This window comes from Phocoena phocoena, chromosome 7, assembly GCF_963924675.1.
Source record: "Phocoena phocoena chromosome 7, mPhoPho1.1, whole genome shotgun sequence".
NCBI lineage: Eukaryota > Metazoa > Chordata > Mammalia > Artiodactyla > Phocoenidae > Phocoena > Phocoena phocoena.
Window position 1 is genome coordinate 105,304,463 of NC_089225.1, and position 24,912 is coordinate 105,329,374.

At 39.5% G+C, this 24,912-nt stretch overlaps 1 protein-coding gene across 1 annotated transcript in view; it reads right to left on the reverse strand.

The window, feature by feature from the left end:
* The window catches only part of PID1 (phosphotyrosine interaction domain containing 1), a 258,391-nt gene that overhangs the window by 133,741 nt on the left and 99,738 nt on the right, over nt 1-24,912 (reverse strand). Inside the window, exon 2 of the mRNA XM_065880412.1 lies at nt 9,625-9,771. Coding sequence (XP_065736484.1) covers nt 9,625-9,771 — 147 coding nt within the window. The remainder of the gene's footprint in view (nt 1-9,624; nt 9,772-24,912) is intronic.

The window sequence follows — 24,912 nt, forward strand, 5'->3', positions numbered from 1 at the left end:
AATTTACTAAACGTTTGCTGACAAGCCAAAGCCACCTTAGGATCTCGTCATGTTAGGCAGGGGAAGACGGGCAAGATAAGCCATCGTCTCTGCTGCAAAATCAGACACAGCCTCTGATACTCTGAACAGCTCCAACGAGCGTCCTAATGGTATGCGGTGGATTGTACAGTTAAATAACTCCACTCCAAAAGAAAAAAAAAAAAAGAAAGTGGCAGCAGTAGAGGAGAATGCACAAAGACCCAGCTGCCTGCAACATGAATAGCCTGGCGGGGCCATCCCACCAGAACCCACGGAGAATACAGATCAGAGGGAAATGGGAAATCAGAGAACAGCCAGGGCCTCGACCTCGCCAACCATAATCCATTTTCAACTCCCCTTTCCTTTGCTTCCCCTCGCCTCTGTCCCTCCCCAAACTTAAGTTATTCATCACAACTTGAGAGCTGTAAGGCAAAAAGAACCGGCACTGTGTGGAAACGAAGGGTCCCGATGCTGGCTCTGCAGCTGGGCCCCAGCTACATTGTGCTCATTATTCCTGGCAGGCCGGGGCCCAGGAGGGAGATCCTTCTGCAGCTGGCATTTGGTGAGCTAAATTACTCGCAAGAATCAGAGAGGAAACACTGCACTTTGTTCCTGGGGATGATCTGGGGGAAAAAAAAAAAAATGGCGGAGGCCTGAAGATTTTAAAGAGAAATTTCAAGGCTCAAAAATCTACCTTTGTTTTGTTGTTTTGAAACCAAGGAATATGACTCTGAACACAAAGGTGACATTGGCCCTGAGAATGAAAGGCTGTAACTCCAGGACGTTTGCAATTAAAATGTAAATATGTAAAGTGGATTATTGTATGCAATTTGAAGAATGATACCTTAGAGGTTTTCTTCCTTGAAACAGAATCAAAAAGCTGGAAAATACCTCAGGAAGTGTTGGCCCAGATCCCTGACTCCAGGATTATCATTATCTACACCTGGAATCTCCTCTTCAAGATTTCTAGGGCTGAAGAGGTCATAAATTTTTTATAGCCCAGTGGAAGTGGTTTTCACGTTGAACACAGAAGTTCTTCCCTGTATCCAGCTGAAATCATTGCTGATTTCCCTTTGTCTAAGCAGCCCCACAGACTGATGCCAGGGCAACCCTCACTCTCTTTGGCATGCTCTTCTGAATTCCTTCTATTTCTTTTTCAGCATCCCTCTAGAAGTAAAATAAATAAACCTGACCTAAAGCAGTACACAGAAAAAAATAAGTCCGGGAATCTTGAACCCTATATCCCTTGTCAGAAATATTATAGCTTTTATTCTCCTAGCAAATATTTCTCTCTCTCTCTCTCTCTCTCTCACACACACACACACACACACACACACATACATACACACACACACACACACACACACACATATCTCTTTTGTATCTGGATTGCATTGCTAGGTCTTTTTATTTTGTAATTGCATTTTCCCTCACATTTAAACACACTCTCTAGACTTTATCAAACTTCTCCTTATACTGGTCCCTAATTGACTTCATCTTGCTTTTGAGGGACCATTTTTCCCAACAGGAACAGAATTCAAAATGACTCTAGGCAATCTCTAAAGGAAATATAAGCCAATTTGATTCCTTTCAAATTTAATGAGTAGTTTTGTAATTCCTTTATATCACCAGTTCACCAAAAGCATTGCATACAATGGGACTGAATTCCGTGGGTCCACTCTCTCCCACTGAAGCAGAGCCACTGGCCACTTCTTTCTGGGAGCTGGAAGTTCACCTTAGCAGAATTACCATTTAAAAACACTTTTTCAAATGGAGTCATATAACTCACTTGCCTAAATCCCTCTGATACTCCTCCATAGTACTTAGAGCAAAATCTAAACTCCTTGCCATGACATCAAGGCTCCCTATAGCAGGACGCGCACCAGACTCCACTACAAACCATAACATTCTCACCTTCCCAGGTTCACTGGCCCATTGCTTTCCATCTAAAATGCACGAGACCATTAGCCCTCCTGATCCTTCTGCCTGACAGATTCTTCTCCAAATTCTTCACACACTGGCTTTCTCACCAGCCAATGTTTGTTCATCTGTGCTTATTCCTCCCTCCGCCTCCAACTAACAGTTAAGCCCCATAAAGATGCCCGGTGGGGTCTTGCTCTCAGTGCCTCCAGTGCTGGGCAGACACTGAGCACCCAGAGCATTTGTGGGATGAATGGACGTGTGTGAGGTTTTGTGCACACACTCAAGATTGCTGCAGGCTCCAATCTGACCACAGCTATGCAAGAACTGGGGAGGGGATGGAATACTGCAGCAGGAAAGATCAATGGATCTTTGCTTCCCTAACCTGGAGAGCAATAAGGAAAGGAGCATAGCTACAGGTTATAAAAGAAATCCACAAGCAAACATGCATTTTCCTGCCCGTTAATTTAATTTCACTACTCAAAACAAATTTCTGATGACGAAATGTGCACACGACATATTTTCTTTGTTACCTCTAAACCGATGACTATATTCATCAACATATGCCAAAAAGAATATCGTGTGAGAAAGAAGCCAAAAGCTTACCAAAATTATGCATTACCTTTCTGGTTTTCTTTCCATGTCAACATTATGGTTTACAGAAATGAGAAACGTTTTTTAAACGTATTCTGAGGCATGAATATTGGCATAAATTTTGAGAGCTGAAGAAAAACAAAAATGTCAAAATTACCCCCAAAGGATTTGGAAGTACAACCATTGAGAAACTTGTTTTGTTTTTTGATCTTTAAGATATATTTTATTCAGACTGAAACTACAAAGGGAGGGATTACCATTAAGGACAGGACTTTTCTTGTCGGGCACAAAGTTCCACAGGGCTACAGAAAATATGGTGAGAGTTGAGAGCGGTGAGCTCTTTGTGGTGAAGCTCTCCAGGGAGCAGGAGACCAGCCAGCTACTCAGAAGGCCGCTGATCAGGGTTCTGAAGACCCTTGGGCATCACAGCGGTCGACAAAAGGATGCACGCAGGGAGATGAGAAAATGGAGGCCAAGGGAGTGAGTTATCTGTCCAAGGTGACACAAAGTACAATTGGCTGAGTCAGGATTTGATCCCAGAGCCTGTGTTCTTCATCACTATGCTGAATTTCTTCCGATAAGGCTCTTGTTAACACAGACTATGTGGGACACATACAGGAGCATGTTGCTGGCAATTAACACGGACCTGCTGGACTGTCAGATAAAACACTTCCAAATGGTGGAAGAGTAAGACGCGGAGATCACCTTCCTCCCCACAAATACATCGAAAATACATCTACATGTGGAACAATTCCCACAGAACACCTACTGAATGCTGGCAGAAGACCTCAGACTTCCCAAAAGAGGAGGGGTGAAAACCAAAGCTGAACCCCAGGAGCTGTGCGAACAAAGAAGAGAAAGGGAAATTTCTCCATGTGGCATCAAGGAGCAGGGATTAAAACCCCAGAGTCAACTTGAGGTACCCTGCATCTGTGGAATACCTGAATAGACAACAAATCAACCCAAAATTGAGGCAGTGGACTTTGGGAGCAACTGTAGACTTGAGGATTCCTGTCAGCAACTGACTTGTTTTCTGATTTTTATGTTTATCTTAGTATAGATTTTAGCACTTGTTATCATTCGTAGATTTATTTACTGGTTTGGTTGCGCTCTGCTTTTTCTTTAATTACTTTCTTATTTTTTTATTTTAACTATTTTTAAATTTTTCAATTGGATTATTTTAATTTATTCTATTTTATATTATTTATTTATTATTTTTGATTTTTTTCTTTCTTTTTTTCTCCCTTTTCTTCTGAGCCATGTGGCTGACAAGGTCCTGGTGCTCTGGCTTGATGTCAGGCCTGAGCCTCTGAGGTGGGAGAGCCAAGTTCAAGACACTGGACCACCAGAGACCTCCCAGCCGCAAATAGTATCAATTGGCGAGAGCTCTCTCAGAGATCTCCGTCTCAATGCTAAGACCCAGCTCCACTCAATGACCAGCAAGCTCCAGTGCTGGATACCCCATACCAAACAACTAGCAAGACAGGAACACAATCCCACCCATTAGCAGAGAGGCTGCCTACCATCATAGTAAGTTCACAGACACCTCAAAACACACTACCGAACGTGCTCCTGCACACCAGAAAGACAAAATCCAGCCTCATCCACCAGAACACAGGCTCCATTTCCCTCCACCAGGAAGCCTACAAATGCGAATGAACCAACCTTACCCACTGGGGGCAGACACCAAAAACAACAAGAACTACGAACTTGCAGCCTACAAAAAGGAGACCCCAAACACAGTAAGTTAAGCAAAATGAGAAGACAGATAAATAAGCATCAGATGAAGAAGCAAAGTAAAAACCCACCAGACCAAATGAATGAAAGGAAACAAGAAAAAGAATTCAGAGTAATGATAGTAAAGATGATCCAAAACCTTGGAAACAGAATGGAGAAAATACAAGAAAAGTTTAAAAAGTACCCAGAAGAACTAAAGACCAAACAAACAATGATGAACAACACAATAGATGAAATTAAAAATTCTCTAGAAGGAATCAATAGCAGAATAACTGAGGCAGAAGAACAGATAAGTGACCTTGAAGATAAAATAGTGGAAATAACTACCACAGAGCAGAATAAAGAAAAAAGAATGAAAAGAATTGAGGACAGTCTTAGAGACCTCTGAGACAACATTAAATGCACCAATATTCAAATTCTAGGGGTCCCAGAAGAAGAAGAGAAAAAGAAAGGGTCTGAGAAAATATTTGAAGAGATTATCGTTGAAAACTTCCCTAATATGGGAAAGGAAACAGTCAGTCAAGTCCAGGAAGCACAGAGTCCCATACAGGATAAACCCAAGGAGAAACATGCCCAGAGACATATTAATCACACTATCAAAAATTAAATACAAAGAAAAAATATTAAAAGCAGAATGGGAAAAGCAACAAATAACAAACAAGGCAATCCCCATAAATTTAACAGCTGATCTTTCAGCAGAAACTCTGCAAGCCAGAAGGGAGTGGCAGGACATATATAAAGTGACGAAAGGGAAAAACACACAATCAAGATTACTGTATCCAGCAAGGATCTCATTCAGATTTGACGGAGAAATTAAAATCTTTACGGACTAGGAAACCTAAGAGAATTCAGCAGCACCAAATCAGCTTTACAGAAATGCTAAAGGAACTTCTCTAGGCACGAAACAAAAGAGAGGGACAAAACTACAATAACAAACCCCAAACAATTAAGAAAATGATAATAGGAACATACATATCAATAATTACCTTAAATGTAAATGGATTAAATGCTCCAACCAAAAGACACAGACTAGCTGAATGAATACAAAAACAAGACCCGTATATATGCTGTCTACAAGACAGCCACTTGAGACCTAGGGACACATACAGACTGAAAGTGAGGGGATGGAAAAAGATATTCCATGCAAATGGAAATCAAAAGAAAGCTGGAGTAGCAACTCTAATATCAGACAAAATAGACCTTAAAATAAAGACGATTACAAGAGACAAAGAAGGACACTACAAAATGATCAAGGGATCAATCCAAGAAGAAGGTATAACAATTGCAAATATTTATGCACCCAACAAAGGAGCACCTAAATACATAAGGCAAATGCTAACAGCCAAAAAAAGGGATATCGACAGTAACACAATAGTAGTACGGGATGTTAACACCCCACTTTCACCAATGGATAGGTCATCCAGAATGAAAATAAATAAGGAAACACAAGCTTCAAATGATACATTAAACAAGGTGGACTTAATTGATATTTATAGGACATTCCGTCCAAAAACAACAGAATGCAATTTCTTCTCAAGTGCTCATGGAACATTCTCCAGGAGAGATCACACCTTGGGTCACAAATCAAGCCTTGGTAAATTTAAGAAAACTGAAATTGTATCAAGTATTTTTTCTGACAAAAGCACTATAAGACTAGATATCAATTACAGAAAAATAAACTGTAAAAAATACAAACAGATGGAGGCTAAACGATATATTACTAAATAACAAAGAGATCACTGAAGAAATCAAAGAGGAAATCAGAAAATACTTAAAAGAAAATGACAATGAAAACACGATGACCCAAAACCTATGGGATGCAGGAAAAGCAGTTCTAAAAGGGAAGTGTATAGCAGTAAAATCCTACCTCAAGAAACCAGAAAAATCTCAAATAAACAACCTAATCTTACACCTAAAGCAATTAGAGAAAGAAGAACAAAAAATACCCAAAGTTAGCAGAGGGAAAGAAATCATAAAACTCAGATCAGAAAGAAATAAAAAAGAAATGAAGGACACAATAGCAAACATCAATAAAACCAAAAGCTGGTTCTTTGAGAAGATAAACAAAATTGAAAAACCATTAGCCAAACTCAGCAAGAAAAAAGGGAAAAGACTCAAATCAACAGAATTAGAAATAAAAAAGGAGAAGTAACAAATGACACTGCAGAAATACAAAGAATCATGAGACATTACTAAAAGCAACTCTATGCCAACTAAATGGACAGCCTGGAAGAAATGGACAAATTCTTAGAAAAGCACAAACTTCTGAGACTGAACCAGGAAGAAATAAAAAGAAAATAAAAACAGACCAATCACAAGCATTGAAATTGAGAATGTGATTAAAAATCTTCCAACAAACAAAAGCCCAGGACCAGATGGCTTCACGGACAAATTCTATCAAACATTTAGAGAAGAGCTAACACCTATCCTTCTCAAACTCTTCCAAATATAGCAGACAGAGGAACACTCCCAAACTCATTCTACAAGACCACCATCACCCTGATAACAAAACCAGACGAAGATCTCACACAAAAAGAAAACTACAGACCAATAACACTGATGAACATAGATGCAAAATCCTCAAAAAAAAAATACTAGCAAACAGAATCCAACAGCACATGAAAAGGATCATACACCATGATCAAGTGGGGTTTATCCCAGGAATGCAAGGATTCTTCAATATATGCAAATCAATCAGTGTGATAAACCATGTTAAAAAACTGAAGGATAAAAGCCATATGATATGCAGAAAAAGCTTTCGACAAAATTCAACACCCATTTATCATAAAAACTCTCCAGAAAGTAGGCATAAAGGGAACTTACCTCAACGTAATAAAGGCCATATATGACAAACCACAGCCAACATTGTACTCAATGGTGAAAAACTGAAACCATTTCCACTAAAATCAGGAACAAGACAAGGATGCCCACCCTCACCACTATTATTCAACATAGTTTTGGAAGTTTTAGCCACAGCAATCAGAAAAGAAAAAGAAATAAAAGGAACCCAATTTGGAGAAGAAAAAGTAAAGCTGTCACTGTTTGCAGATGACATGATACTATACATACAGAATCCTAAACATGCTATCAGAAAACTACTAGAGCTAATCAATAAATTTGGTAAAGTAGCAGGACACAAAATTAATGCACAGAAATCTTCTGCATTCCTATACACTAATGATGAAAAATCTGAAAAAGAAATTAAGGAAATACTCCCAACAAAAAAATAAAATACCTAAGAATAAACCCACATAAGGAGACAAAAGACCTGTATGCAGAAAATTATAAGACACTGATGAAAGAAATTAAAGATGATACAAATAGATGGAGAGACATACCATGTTTTTGGATTAGAAGCATCAACACTGTGAAAATGACTATACTACCCAAAGCAATCTACAGATTCAATGCAATCCCTGTCAAACTATCAATGGCATTTTTCACAGAACTAGAACAAAAAGTGTCACAATATGTATGGAACCACAAAAGACCCTGGATAGCCAAAGCAATCCTGAGAAAGAAAAACGGAGCTGGAGGAATCAGGCTCCCTGACTTCAGACTATGCTACAAAGCTACAGTAATCAAGACAGTATGGCACTGGCACAAAAGCAGAAATATAGATCAATGGAACAGGAAAGAAAGCCCAGAGATAAACCCATGCACATATGGTCACCTTACATTTGATGAAGGAGGCAAAAATATAAAGTTGAGAAAAGACAGCCTTTTCAATAAGTGGTGCTAGGAAAACTGGACAGCTATGTGTTAAAGAATGAAATTAGAACACTCCCTAACACGATACACAAAAATAAACTCAAAATGGATTAAAGACCTAAATGTTAGGCCAGACACTATAAAACTCTTAGAGGAAAACACAGGAAGAACAGTCTTTGACATAAATCACAGCAAGATCTTTTTTGACCCACCTCCTAGAAAAATGGAAATAAAAACAAAAATATACAAATGGGACCAAATGAAACTTAAATGCTTTTGCACAGCAAAGAAAACCATAAACAAGACGAAAAGACAACCCTCAGAATGGGAGAAAATATTTGCAAAGGAAGCAACTGACAAAGGATTAATCTCCAAAATATACAAGCAGCTCAATATCTAAAAAACAAACAATCCAATCCAAAAATGGGCAAAAGACCTAAATAGACATTTCTCCAAAGAAGATATACAGATCGCCAACAAACACATGAAAGGATACTGAACATCACTAATCATTAGAGAAATGCAAATCAAAGCTACAATGCAGTATCCCCTCACACCAGTCAGAATGGCCATCATCAAAAAATCTACAAACAACAAATGCTGGAGAGGGTGCGGAGAAAAGGGAACCCTCTTGCACTGTTGGTGGGAAAGTAAATTGATACAGCCAGTATGGAGTACAGTATGGAGGTTCCTTGAAAAACTAAAAATAGGACTACCATATGACCCAGCAATCCCACTCCTGGGCATATACCCTGAGAAAACCGTAATTCAAAAAGAGTCATGTACCACAGTGTTCATTGCAGCTCTATTTACAATAGAAGGACATGGAAGAAACCTAAGTGTCCATCAACAGATGAATGGGTAAAGAAGATGTGACATATATATACAATGGAATATTACTCAGCCATAAAAAGAAATGAAATTGAGTTATTTGTAGTGAGGTGGACAGACCTAGAATCTGTCATACAGAGTGAGAAAGAGAAAAACAAATACCATATGCAAACACATATATATGGAATCTAAAAAAAATAATGGTTCTGATGAATGATTCTGGAATAAAGACGCAGACGTAGAGAATGAATCTGAGTACATGGGGAGAGGAAAGGGTAAGCTGGGACGAAGTGAGAGTGGCATGGACATAGATATACTACCAAATGTAAAACAGATAGCTAGTGGGAAGCAGCTGCATCCTACGGGGAGATCAGCTCGGTGCTTTGTGACCACCTAGAGGGGTTGTGTAGGGAGTGTGGGAAGGAGACGCAAGAGGGAGGCGATGTCAGTATATATGTATACATATAGCTGACTCACTTTGTTATGCACCAGAAACTAACACAACATTGTAAAGCAATTATACTCCAATAAAGATGTTTAAAAAAAAAAAGAAAATATGGTAAGAAAACTATTTCATTCACACATACCAAACTTATACCTTTATGTGAACCCCAAAATGATGAAGAGTGCTATATCATTAAGAAAAATAGAGCAGGGTATGGATTCAGACTACCGTCACTCAATGAGCTTATTCTGTTAGTCGTTTGATATTTTCATTCCTAAAAAAGTTATCACTTTGAACAAGAGCCTTAAGGGTATACATCCTTTTGTCTGCCCCACCAAGAGGTTCCCTGATGGCCATCTGCCTCATACCTTGCAGCCACTGTGAGTTCTGGTCTTCATCAGGGGCGTGGTGGTGCACAGCTCAATGGCCTCAGGCTCATGGAAAATGACTGCTGGCAGAGGTTCCTTTTTCAGTGTTAGGACATTCAACTTAGACTTCAGCATGGTCTGAAAGTGCTGGAAAGCAGAAAAAAAAAAAAACCAAACAGAGTTAACTCATTTGGAATTATACAGGGTGCAACTGTACAGCAAACCCAGTAGCAAAATCTTTGTTTTATGAATTCTGTTTTACTAGAGCAGGCCAAAAGGTATCAAGTGAAATAGAAGGAAAAAACTGTCAGGATACCACCAAAATGAAACTGTGAGAGACAGCCAACCCCTACACAGAAGCCATGAAAACACAGGGCAGTGGTGAGTCACCAGGACCTTGCTCTGAGAGGTTCTTCCAAAGTGATACGTATAGATGAGATTCTAGACATGTAATCCATGCTGAATTCAGCAAAATAAGTGAAGATGTTGGGAAGGGGATGTTACAGGAGATACTTTGGGGAAAGTCTAGAGGTAATGAAAAAGGAGAAGAGCTGATGAAAAACACACACACACAGGACTTCTGTTTTCTGCCTTCTCTACTTCTGCCATGCATTGGCTGTAGAACTTTAGAAAATTCGCTGTTTCTCAATGGACCATTTTATCTGCTGCCCCAGGCCAGGACTCCAGGTAAATATTCATTCTCTACGCAACTCCTGTTGGCACTAGTCTTGAAATATGCCCAGAATCCAGCCATGTTTAATCACCACTATCTATCTATATACCCAATCCAGGCACCATCATTGTTTGGTCTATTATAGCAGCTTCCAAACTAATCCTGCCATTTCCAACCTTGCCACACAGCAGCCAAAGGGGATCCTTCTAAAATCCCACCATGGCTGTCACCCTTCTGCCAAAAGTCTCCCAAGTCTTCCCCACTCCTCACTGAAAAATTCTAAGTCCTTACTTTGGCCTTCAAGCCCATGCATGATTCAGGGACCCAAAGTGGCTCTAACCTCATTTTCCATCCATTATCCTCCCATTTTCTTGGGTCCAGTAAACGATGAATGATAAATTCATGTCAATAATCTAAAATTAAAAAAAATTTTTTAACTTAGAACAGGATTAAACAGCAAATTAAAAAAAAAAAAAAAAAGGAAGGAAAACCACCATGATTCCAGAGAGAGATTCATGGAAGAAAAGAAAAAGCTTTATTGTCAGTACTTTTAATGGCACTTTTTTCTACTTTTTGAATGGAGGACATTGATTTTCATTTTATACTGGGCCCCACAAATTATGTAGCTAAGTTTGGTACACATAAATACTCAGTAGAAGCTGTCTGAATCAATGAAGTCTCCCAAGTACCTAAAACATCACCTGAAACCTTACAGATGTCCAAGGAGTATTTGTGGAAGGTAATGCAGGTAATAAAATGAAAGAAAAATACACAGCACAAATGTAAAATTAATGATCTATAAACCAGGGTTCATGAAGTATACCTGCTCACTACTTCATCCAACTTGATCTTTCTGGACCTGCTATGGTTTGTAAAACACAGTACTGAAAGAAGTGAATGATGACATATATACACAAGTACATTCACCTAAATATAAATCACCAAAAACAGTTCCCATACAATTCAATATAAAGGCAGTAGTGGTTTTGAAATCTATCAGGATTTCAAGGCCTGCATTTCACAAGTCCACACAGAATCTACTAGAACTCCAACTGACCACTTTGATGATCAGTTTTACATGTTAACTTGGCTAGGCTACCATGCTCAGATATTCAATCAAATACTAATCTAGGTACTGCCATGACCATACTTTGTGAATGTGGTTAAAGTCCATAATCAGTTGAATGGAAGTAAGGGAGATTATTTTAGATAATCTGGGTGGGCCTGATTAAATCAATTTACAGGCTTTAATAGGTGAGCTGAGGCTTCGCTGAAGAAGAAATTCCACCTGTGAATAGCTATTTCAGTCTCTGTCAGAGTTCCAGCCCACCCTTCCTGACAGTCTGCCCTAAGGATTTCAAACTTGCTTAGCCAGCCCCTACAATCACATAAGCCAACTCCTTGAATAAACCTCTTAATATATATCTCCTAGTACTTCTGTCTTTCTGACTTAACCCTAATTGATAAAGCCACATTTTAGAATACAAAGTTGCCAGCTCTGATATTTTTTAAATGGGGGAGAGACTTGCACTTAGGTCTCCCAAGGAGTAATGATTTGCAGTTTTTTAAATGTAAGGAAATCTTCATATTAATTGCATAAATGCAAGTCTTCATATTAATCTGGAAGTTTCTATCTTTGCTCTTAATTGATTCCAGTCCAAGAGGGTGCAGGTTTAGGGTTGCAAAGTGGTCTGGGAAGAGCAACAGAGATCCCTGGGAGGGACAGCTGAAGTTAGTTTGCCTCTGTGAGCAACTACCTGGAGCTATGGGATGAAGATGTTGAAGGGAGAGGGGCTCAGAAGACAAAGTAATGAGCAAGTGGGAACACTCTCCCTCGGCTGCCGTTTTGCTGGCGCTCTACGAGGGGTACATGAAATTGAAGCTCAACTCAGCCTGACTCGTGCCACACAGGAAGGTCCCAAAGATGGCACTAGAAGTGGCCCTGTTCTCATGCGGGTTGGACAATCAAGCTGCCCAGAAGTTCTGACACTGTCTTCCTGTCCCCACTATAATTCCCGTCAGAACCAAATGGTTCAATTACCAGGCACACAGAGACACTGGAAGTTACAGATGGGCACATGTAAGGCCCCCTTGCCTGGGAGCTAAGTAAAAGAAATAAGCTTAGGGATAGGAAAATAAGGGAGTTCAAATTCCAACTTCAACACAATGTGTGGTGTAACCTCAACTACACAATTCTACAGAGTTTGGGCATCTCCAGCCAGGTAGATAGCTGCCCTGTAATCACTCACCAATCCAACCATCCACCTTTACTCAACAGCCCCACTCAGCCAGCACTGTGAGAGGCACAGCTGGAACAAAAATAAAATGTGAACCTCTGCTTGAAAGATTTCTCACAATCAAGAGAGACTGTGAAATCAAATGACAACAATTCTACATGAGAAGTTCCTTACAAGAGCTAAAGAAAAAGGCTAAGACAATATTGAAAGTGAAATAGAGAAAGTTTTTTTTTAATGTCTTTAAAACATTAAAGAAAAAAAGTGGTTTTTTTTCTTTAATGGCATTGTCCTTTTTGTCCACTGTGAAAGGATGAAAGTAAAGAAGGAAATAAAATGTAGATTATGTGCTGAATCATTGAGTCTACAACAATACATACTTCTACAGAAAATTAACATTTTTATGTAACTCTGAGTCTGTCTTGTAAACCTTCAGTGGTCGAAGTGTAATAGCTAAAGCTGCTTCTGATAAGAACACCCTTCTGCCCCCCCCTTAGGGAAACTCCTCCTCTACCATATGCTGCTTTGTGAAATGGGGCTGTCATTCATAATTCCCCACCCCCAATGGAAAGAATACGTGACACAGGCTGACCATCTGAGTAACCCCATGTACCTGGCCAAAGGAATTGGTTCAGATGAAACTCAAGATTGGCTGAACAGAATCACCTGGGAGGTTGATATGTAGGCTTTTTGCTAAAAGAGGGTAAAGAGTTCAGAGCTGCTGCTGACCTTCTCTTCCCACGAGGTCTGTCGGTGAATGGTAAGACCACACAGAGACAACAGGAGAGCTTAGAAATGGAAAGTCACAGACGACAAAGCTGAGCCCCTGGATCCAGCTGCATCTGACTCAGATCTATCCACAGACTTACTGACAGAATGAACCAATACAGTGGCTTTTATGCTTAAGTGAGCTTGAGTTAGTTGTCTGATCCAAAAAATTCAGAGTCTCACCAATACAAAACTACTTTTTAATAAAAAACCATCTGTAAAAATAAAACGGAGATAAAAGTTTTAAAAGGACCTCATAAATGGTAATCTGCATAAATGAATAGCAACATTATCTTTAAAAAAAATAGTGAATCTTGCACTTAGTTATTGGAATAGGCTGAGCCGTAATGACCAAGCACCAAATAATAATCCAAAGAAAGTATTATAGTCCCTAGGTTATTAATATTTAAGGCAAAGCTCTCTGAGCTACTGCCAAAATAAGAGGAATCCCAAGTCTCAAGAGACAGGCGAATACTGTACCTGCAATAATAACACAATTCTTGCTGAGTAGCCAAGACCCATTTGCTATAACCGACTCTGTCAGAACTGCATGGCCTTATACTTCCTGGGCCTCAGTTTTCTCATCTGTCAACTTTAAAATGCTTGTTATGACCAGTCAAAAATAATATCACTTGTTCTTTGCATGGACATACAAGTGCAATAAAGATAATGCAACCTCAAATAACATAATCCAGTAGCATCATAAAAAGACAACACAAGGGCAATCTAATAGAGTAGCTTGGAAGAGCTACAGTCCCCAAATGACGGATGCACAGGGTTCCATAAAGAAAATGTGTTATTCATTCTTAAAGAAGGGACGTGAATAGTGTTGTAGAAAATTAGGGCACTGCCTAGGACAAATTAAACAAAGCTCTGCTTTCTACATTTGGTGCTTTATGTGCGATCCTAAAATAGAGCCTCTAAATCAAGCCCCATTATGCAGATGGGGTAATCGCATGCCCTGTATAATTTTACAGTTGGCGCTTCCTACTCCTATTCAGACATTAATCTCTGACAGTTTAGCAGGCAGAGATTTACATATTTTACCAATTCAAATCCAGTGTATCTCACCTTTGTATTGATTCTGCATCCAAAATACAGAACTTCTTTGGAAGGCAAATCCTGCCTCCTCTTTTTCTAAGATAACTGGAACACTGTCTTCACACAAATTAGAGGGAAGGCATTAAAGGTTTTAATCCCTGGCTCATCTTTGCATTTTGAAGGCTGACTAAAACGGTCAGTTTTAACTTGCAAATTACTGATTCAGTAATGCCCTAATCAAGCTTCAAAAATATTGCAAATGTTCTCAAGAGAACCACAAGGAACAAGTGGGTGAATGGAATTAATGGAAAAATACTCAGTACCCCAAACAAATGTTAATTTGTACAAGTGTACAAAAATCAGTAGGGCTCTGACTTTCTACACATAATCATTTTATTACTTTAGGGTTCTGTAAGAATTAGTGGAACTCAGTTGTGGTTTCCTTACATTGTATACCACTTGTCTTTTAAAATAACAAGTGTATTCAGGCCCCACATATGAATAAAGAAACAGGTGTGATGACTTTTGTGTCCTTTCATAAATTAGATCTAATAATCTTTTGCTTCTATTTAATGTATATTCTCAGAGTTCTGCTTTTAAATATTTATTCTAGCACCTTTACCCAAAAAATCCCATAAAATGGAGAAAAATATTTTGTTAAATAAACAGCATATGATTTGTTAGATGATTAGGAATAATTACATGAGTGAATAAAAGAAAATTTTACTTAAATTCAACTTTCATTTAAACACATTTTAGTGCAAAGGTTTTGTTTATTAGTTTTTGTCCTTTTTAAAAGTAAAGCAGGGTTGGATAATCTCTCCAAATCTAGTAGGCATATACAAAATTGCACTCTTTTATTTCAAGAATTAAATTTTTAATGCAATTTGTGTTGATCCGGTATTTCAAGAAAAGAAAGACATACACCAATTTGGCATGAAGCTTCTTGCTGCAAATTATCCTAGTAACTGCCATATTCAAAAAAGTTACAGCTTAAAGGCCTACATCCAGATATTCATAAATTTAAGACTGTCTATATCTATTAAACTGATAGCTATTATTAAACTAACTTAAAATACTCATGTTCACACACCCATACTTATTCATGCAGTTTTAATTATGGAAGATTTCTTTTGAACATCACAGATTCTCTCAAGAGATTATGTGGGAGAAGCATAAAAATAACTCCATGCCCACAGAGTATGCAAAAAGCCCCCAAGGCTTGTGAAAGACTCACTCAGGGGAGTGTGTGTATGTGTGTTTGTGTGTGTGTATCTACTTATTTACTTTTTGTTACTGATCTGAAATACATACATATGCACATACACACACAAAAATATACCTATGTGCTGCATCCCTAGCTTCAGAGGTTTCTGTAATTTTCTAAACTATTTTTGTATATGTTAACAGTTAAACAATTTATTGTTGAACACAGGTTGCAAGCTCACAGCCTGAAGGCATACTTAGCCTGTAAATAAGTTTTATTTGATTCACAGACTGCTTTATGATCAAAATTTGAAGTAGTATTCAAAAACTGAGATACATATGATTAAAATTTGCATTTCTACTTCTCTTGAAAGATCAGAATATCTACAAAAGCAACTTGCATTCCCTCAGGGCAACAATGAGCTCCAGCTGTTGCTGCAAACGCCCTTATTTACTTAGGCATTTTCCTCTGCAATTCACCATGGTCCCTCCTTCCGCCAGTGCCAGATTTCCCTTCTATACTAAAGACCAGTGGGACTACCCTGGTGGCTCAATGGTTAAGAATCCGCCTGCCAATGCAGGGGACACGGGTTCAATCCCTGGTCTGGGAAGATCCCACATGCCGCAGAGCAACTAAGCCCGTGCACCACAACTACTGAGCCTGCGCTCTAGAGCCCACGAGCCACAACTACTGAAGCCCTTGAGCCCTAGAGCCTGTGCACTGCAACTACTGAGACCATGCACCGCAACTACCGAGCCTGCGTGCTGCCTGCATGCCTAGAGCCCATGCTCCACAACAAGAGAAGCCACCACGATGAGAAGCCTGCACACTGTAATGAAGAGTAGCCCCCGCTCGCCACAACTAGGGATACCCCATGTGCAGCAACGAAGACCCAATGCAGCCAAAAATAAAAAATAAATAAAGACCAGTGACTATTTATGCCTTACCAACTTCACTCCTATACTTGCTTGACCCTTACAGGCATCTGAATTTGCAACCCCTGATGGAAAACAACAAATGCTAAGAGCATAGAACAAAAATTCCACCCACTCATGAAAAAAATTCAAGTACAGCTGAATTAACTCATACCTATATTTAAATTATGAATATTCAACTAACGGAGTGTGAGTGAATGATAGAAGTATTAATAAAATGGGCCAATTGTCTGGTCATTCCACATAATTAAGTATGGGATAGGAATAAGCATTTAGAAATCTGTTCTTCTCTAAGTTATTCTCACATGCTCCTGGTGTATGAGTGTCTTATTGCACTGAATTCAATTAAACTGCTAAAGATCAATATTTTTTACTTCGGTTTCAATCCAGATGGAGTAACAGGAACCAAGTAGATCCTGCCACCTAAAACAACCAAATAAACTAGAAAAAAAATATGAAGCAACAGTTTGTGAGACACTGGATATCAGGCAATGAAGGACAGTGATCTCTGAAAGATGTGACACAAAAGAGATAAGTTATAACTGTCCGGCTTACTACCTTGAGGGAGTCTGCAGGCTGCCATGAAGGGAGGAGAAGGGCCCTGCAGAGTCCCTGAGCTAAAGGTGACAGAGATGAAAGCCCAGGGAGACAAATAAAAGGGGATATCTGCACACAAAGAGAACTTTGGAAATAGTTGTGTACTAATCAGAGCATACATGAAAGGAAACCAACCAAAGGAAAAGAACCACTGGAAAGAACTAGAGATGAACGTGCTGGTGCTCACAGCGAACCAGCAATATTGTCTGTTTCCACCAATGAATGGAAAAACTCATGAGTCATAGGGCACTGGGTAGAGTACTCACTGTCTAGTCACAGTAGCAGGAAATAATTAGCACTAGACTAAATGCCACTCTGATTCCACCTGCAAATCTTTAAAAGATGATCCAAAATAATCAAAGTACTTCAGAGTAATTTACCTGAATTCCACAAAAATTGTTGAAAAATATTTATAGGATTACAAAAATATCCAGCAACCAACAAGGTAAAATTCAAAATGTCTAACATCCAATCAAAACTCACCGGGCATGCAAAAAGGCAGGAAAATAGAACCCATAATAGAGACAAATCAATTAATAAAAAGCAGCCAAAATGACACAGATGTTATAATGACCAGGTAAAGACATTAAAACTGTATTTCATATATTCCAAAAGGTAAGCAGAGATATTGAAAATATAAAAAGATCCAAATTTAACTTCTAAAGATAAAAACTATAATGATAAAGGGGAAAAGCACACTGGGTGCTACTAACAGATTTCATTATAGAAAAAAAACATTGGTGAACTTGGAGACATAACAATAGAAACTATTCAAAATGCAACAGAGAGAAAAGAAGAAAAAAAATGCATCAAGGAGCTAAGGGACAACTTCAAATATCCTGATATATGTATAACTGGAGCCCCAGAGGAGAAGTAAGGAAAAACAAGAAAAAAACTGAGGAAACAGCTAGAAATTTTCTAAATTTGAGGAAATTATAAACCCACAAATACAAGAATCTCAATAAGCCCCAAGCAGAAGAAATAGAAGAAAATTACACCACAGCAAATCAAGAATTCTGGGTATAGAATGAAGGTAAAATAAAATTGAAACAGTTCATTGCCAGTGGACCTTTTTTCTAGAAGAAACGTTAAAGAAAGTCAGTTGGGCAAAAGAAAAGATGAAAATATAGATCTATAAAAGGGAATGAAGAGCAGAGAAGAGAGTAACTACATGGACTAATAAGTTTCTTTCTTATAATTTAAAATTCATTCAAAGATAATGAATAATTATCTATAATTTATAATAATTATCAGATAATTTTGACTTTTCAAAATTACTAAAAATAATAACAATGTGGTACGGGATTTTAGCAGATATAAAAGTAAGATGCATTGCCACACTAGCACAATGGTCAGATAAGGTAAAAATGGAAGTGTACTATTGTAAGGATCTAACTATATATGACGTGGTTTAATATCATTTGAAGGTAGGTTGTAATAAATTAAAGGTGTATACTATAAACCATAAAGCAATGACTAAAATAACAAACCAAAGAGTTATATATAAGTATAAAGAAGATAAAATGGAATCATAAAAGGAAGGCAGAAATAGAGGGGAAAGTTAACCAAAAAAAAGATAAGACAAAAAGAAAACAAATAAGATAAAAGATTTAAAATTAAACGTGTCCACAATTGTATAAAATGTAAATGGCCTAAATATCTCAAATAAAAGAAATATATAGTGAGATTAAATCAAAAACAAAACCCAACTCTAGGCTGCCTATAAGAAATTCACTCTAAATATGAAGAAGCAAATAAATATGATAGACCACAAGGATAAGTAGACAAAAAACACAAATATGGTTGGCAATTTCAATACTGCTCTCTCCAAAATTGATAGAATGAGTAGACAGAAAAGCTGTAAGGATATAGAAGATCTGAATAGCACCATCAACCAACCTAACATGATTGATAATTATAAACCACTTTACCAAAAAACAGAATTCAAGTGTACATAAAACATTTACCAAGACAGACAAAATGCTGAGCCACAAAAAAAGTAAATTTAGGATTCAAGCTATACAAAGTAATAACAGAAAAATACCTGTAAATTTTCCAAATATATGTAAACTAAATAGCACACTTCTAAATAACCCATGGATGAAAGAATAAATCAAGAGGTAAAACAGGAATTAGTCTGAACTGAATGAAAATGAAAACATAATACATCAAAAATTCTAGGATGCCGCTAAAATGGTACTTAAGGGAAATTTTATAGCATAAATGCCAGTATTAGAAGTATTAGAAATAGATTAGAACTGTAGAAGAAAGTTCTCTATTCAACAAACTCAGCTTCAAACTTAAGAAAAAAAAGCAAAGAATAAATGAAACCCAAAAGTAAAAGAAACCAAATAATAAAGACAAAGGAGAAATCAATGAAATATGACACAGAAAATCAATACAATCAACACAGTGGCCTATCTTCAAGTTCATTTATTTGTCCTTTGGTTGTGTCGAGTCTACCGATGAGTTCATTAAAGTCTGTCTTCATCTCTGTTACTCTGTTGTTGCTGTTTTTGTTCTTGTTTTCCCTAGCAGTTCCATTTGATTCTTTCTTACAGTTTCTCTTTGCTGAAATTCCCCATATGTTCATGTATGCCCTCCACTTTTTTCTCTAGAGCCTTTGATATACTAATGACAGTTATTTTAAACTCCATACTCAGGTCGCCACTGAGTCTGGTTTTACTAAGAGCTTTGTCTCCTCACAATGGAGAAGACAAACTATTTTTTCTCTTGATTTTTTGTACATCTTATATTTTTTACTGAATTCTAGACATCATTTCAGTAGTGTAGTAAATGCATTTATACCGGAAATGGACCACATTCCTTCTACAGCTTAGTGAGCATTAGTGCAGTGTGTCAAGTCAGTCTAGCCTAGAAATCGTCTGGGTTTGGGCTTTATTGCTGTAGTACAGACTTCAATTCCACCAGCATTTCTTTGTCTTCAGGGTAGGGTCTAGTTTGCTGGGAAGAATGTCTCAATACTCGTGCTCCACCCTCAGCTTTCAGACTCCTCTGTACACCTGAGTGAGACAGTCTCTCTTGACACTTCTTCCCTGCCCCTAAAGGTTGACTGAAATTTCTTGATACTAGGTGCTTTCTAGGGCATGTCCTGTTCCTTTAGTCTTGGAAATTATGCTCTCAATGGTCTTGACTTTGCTACAAGGGACCTCTACTGTTCTGGATCCAGGCTGGTTTCTCACCTTTCCCCTAGATGTAGAGGACTTTTTCTTTTCTTCTCCACAATTTACAATGGGTCTTCACCTATGCACAATGGGTCTTCACTTTCAACCACCATTTCTTGACTCCTTCACCTATACCTTCACCTAAGGTAGGATCTGCCACCCTACCTTAGCTGTGAAATCTTATGCTTCTTAGGGAGAAGACTGAGGTGAGGCTTTGTGCCTGATAGCCGCACGTCAAGGGAGGCTTGCTCTGGCCTACAGCCTGCCTCTCAATCCCTCTCCTGAGCCCCAGTGGCGGTCAGTTTAGAGAAGCCCGCAAGACAGTGTGACTCCCCCATGGGTATACAGCCACCGTGGGTTCTATACTCTTGTGCTAGCCCATAATTGACTTTTAGCAAATTGTTAATAATTTTAGCTGAATTTTTCTTTCCTTCTTGTATCACAGGCCATCTTCCTCCCATCCTCTTCCACATGTGAGCCATAACTCATACGTAGTCGCTTTTTGGAGGCCTTAACCTCTGTATGTTGCAGGCTGGTTGGATGTACTATGACTTTGATGGATTCAAGAGAAGCTATGATTTTATAAACTATCTGACTTTTTCTTGCTGATAGGATGAAAGTGATGCATCCTAGGCAAAGGCATAAGTCAATTCATATTTTTAATCAGTTAAAAACTAAGTGCACTGAAGAATGCTTTGTGTTTGGGAGATACACATAAAATGTTGTGAAGTGCCTATTAGCATCATCTATCATTTCCAAAGGTCCTTTCCTCCAGACCCTGTTTCTTTCCATCTCAGATATTTACGGTTTCACCAATGCTGACTACTATCTGATTGTGGTCAGTTTCCTATCTCCCTTCTCAGATACTTCTTCTTAGAGATATATTGGTCCTATCCTCCCTCATAAATAAACGTAGAAACATAAGCCATGAAACTCTGTGGGAGGAACTAGCCAGCAATACAGACTACACCTTCCAGATGAACTAGACCAACTACCTCATTTCACTGATGAAGAAAACAAAGCCCAGAGAAGTGAAGATTAGGTAAGATTCTGAAGACTGTTTCTCACATTCTCCCAAGGGACTTCATTCGGGCCCTGAGTGTGGCCCCAGGGGCACCTAAATGTTCCCATTTGAAATGCTTGGCTTTATAGTGTCAGTAAATACCCTGCTCCTCAGGACCTGGCAGATAAATGTTCTGAACACACAGACATTTACGTCTACACACATTTGGTTTTATTTTCGCTTCATTTTTGCTAGACAAAATTCCTCTAGAGGACAATGCTTTGGTTGATGCAGGATTGAACATTATCTTGGCAGGCTGGAAGGAAACTTAAAATAATTTTGTGCCCAGGCTTCAAATGGTCAGGAAGGTGACATGACAGAGCTCTGGCAAGACCAGAGTTTGCTTTGATCAGGGGTCAGTGGAGAGCGCTACACTGCAGTCATCTACAGAGGACTGAGAATTCATTTGCTCTACATGATACCTTTAGGAAGAGTCTTTTAAAAAGAGCAAAAATTAATCCACATTAAGGGAGACAGCAACTTTAATATTCTGTTGACTGTCCTCTCAATTATGATCACATCTATAAAGGCTTTTCTGAAACTCCTCACCTCCCAGCCCAGGTAGAATTAACCTCTCTGTCTGCTTTATGCCTGAACCATACCTGTACAATAGTGAGTATCTGCATAACACCTATAACACCTGAATGTACTGTTTACAAGGTTGTCTTTTCTTTGTAACCCTCATCCCTCACAAAGCACCTGACACAGAGCAGTCACGAAATAAATATTTAATGAATAAATGAATGATTAAGTGAGTAAAGAAAAACAACATAATTGGAATTTCAAACTACACACACGCCCAAATCACCCTGTTCTCATCTTCTTTCACTTCCTTCCATTTCTTGACTCCACACCACAGCTCACTACCATCAACTAGACTGTTGGGTTCTGAAAATCACCTTGGTAATGATCTCTGGTCCAAGTCCACAACCAGACAACAATCCAGCCTCACGTGTAGGGTGCTGACAACTCTCAGCCAAAGGAACCGTTACTAATGGCCATACTTGGTTCACAGAAATCACACAAATTTCCTTGGAAAGGAAGGAAATGCCTGCAGCCCCTCAAGATCCAACATGTAGGAGATGTAGGCCATCTCTCAGGCCAGTCTCACCAAACTACAATAGCAGAAAAGGCTCATCTCCACCCAGTCCTGGCAGAGATGGCAAACCATTTCAATGAGGAAAATGACTCCCTCTTGAGTAACAGCCAAAAGGTCCAAACATCTGAAGAGGGGTTTTCTGCTTTCCTCCAAATGGTTCAAGAATGGAATTTCCTTTCTTACTCCAGGGAACCCACAAGCAAATGTCAACTATGTTATCAACGCAGCATATGTAAGAAAACAAGGCAAGAGTAGGAGGAAGAGAGGGAGGGAGAGGAAAATTATTTAGAAAAGTCTTCATCAAAAAAATAAAATAAAAAGAAAGGAAAAAAGAAAAGAAAGTGTACTACTTCCCTAGGGCTGCCATAACAAGGTACCAAAAACTGGGTGACTTGAAACAACAGAAATGTATTGTCTAACAGTTCTGGAGTCAAGAAGCCCCAAATCTAGGTGTCAACAGGGCCATGGTCTCTTTGGGGGCTTGAGGGGAGAATCCTTCCCTCCCTCTTCTAGCTTCTGGAGTCTGCTGGTGAGCCCTGGCATTCCTTGGCTAGTAGATGCATCACTGCAGGCACATGGCTGCCTTCTCTGTGTGTCTTCACATCACGTTCCCTCTGTGTACGTCTGTCTCTGAGTCCAAATTTCCCTTTTTTGTAAGGATACCATAGTGGATTAGGTCCCATCCTAATGACCTCGGTTTAACTTGATGACCTCTGCAAAGACCCTATTTCTAAATAAGGTCACATTCTGAAGCAACAGGGATTAGGACTTCCACATGCCTTTTTTGAGGGAGAAGCAGGCACAATTCAGCCCATAACAGAAAGAGAAGGCACTCACCATGTGGACTCTTCATGGCTTCAAGCTTATCTGGGCACAGATATATCACTGGCCACTGCCAGTCAGTAGTACTTGTTTTCACTGCACCTGAACCCAAGGTAATGCTAAATGCCTCAGGACCAGACACAGAAAGTGGGCAGGACTTGCCCTGGGCTCGTCTGAGTTCAGTGGGTCTGAATCTGAGTCTAAACTGCATAGTCATGAAAATGCCAGTGGTTCAACAAGCAGCCCTGGCCCCCTGAAGAAGCAATTCTACCCTGTGGTTAGTCTGTTTTCTAAGCGTTCTTGAAGGCCAACTGCACCTCATACGTGTCAGCTTTCATTACCACCTTGTGCCCTACCTGCTCTGACACTGCTGGAATTGGAACACAATAACACATCTCAAACCTGCGCTGGTTTATTTTGACTCTTATTCATTAATACTCTCATGTGTTGAATCAGAGACTCTGCTGGGTATACAGTGTTGAATAACACAAGCATGCTTCCTGTATTCATGGAGCTGAACTTCAACGAGGGAGACTGACACTGAGGAAGTAAGAGTTCCCCCATTCCAAACAAAAACCATTCGTCACCTTTCTTCCTATTATTTGAGTCACAAAGTGCTAAGAAAGCCTACAGCTGACACTCCTGGTGCCCTGCCTTTAGCCCTAAGGCCTTCCCATGTCTGGCTGCCCTGTAACTTCACCATCAGTACCTGCTTCTCTCTGCCAGGGGCCTTTCCCAAAGCCAAAGAAGCAAGTGCAGTGGATGAACATCGTTGGGAGTCCTCAGTCAGTGAATGACATAGAGTCAGAGTATAAGTACCCCAGCTCCCCATCCTTAACTCTGAGTTGAGGGTACTTTTTTGTTTCGGTTTGGCTTTAGGCTTGGTTTTTCACATATCTGAGAACTTCCCGCAGGATTAAGTTTGATGACACAGCTCACTGCCTCCTCTCCTTTCCTATCCCACCTCCCTGCTCCCGACCAATGTTTCCTGAACTTCCCAAAAGGCTACTTGCACTTAAATCTCAGGGTCTATTTCTGGAAGAACCCAAACTATTACAAAACCTAATTTCCCTTTAATTCACCTTTATTCAATTCACAAACTATTGATCACAGGCATTCTATTGGTACTTGATAATATTATGAAGTTCATAGTCAGATAAGGGAGAAAAAGCTGAAATTCAACCAGCTTAAATACACGGCAGAAGGACTTCCGGGAAGATGGCGGAAGAGTAAGACGTGGAGATCACCTTCCTCCCCACAGATACACCAGAAATACATCTACACGTGGAATAACTCCTACAGAACACCTACTGAACGCCGGCAGAAGACCTCAGACCTCCCAAAAGGCAAGAAACCCCCCACGTACCTGGGTAGGGCAAAACTAAAAAGAATAAACAGAGACAAAAGGAAAGGGACTGGACCTGCACCAGTGGGAGGGAGCTGTGAAGGAGGAAAGGTTTCAACACACTAGGAAGCCCCTTCGTGGGCGGAGACTGCGGGTGGCAGACAGCGGAAGCTTCGGAGCCGAAGAGGAGAGCACAGCAACAGGGCTGCGGGGGGCAAAGCGGGGAGATTCCCACACAGAGGACCAGGGCCGACCGGCACTCACCAGCCCGAGAGGCTTGTCTGCTCACCCTCCGGGGCGGGCGGGGCTGGGAGCTGAG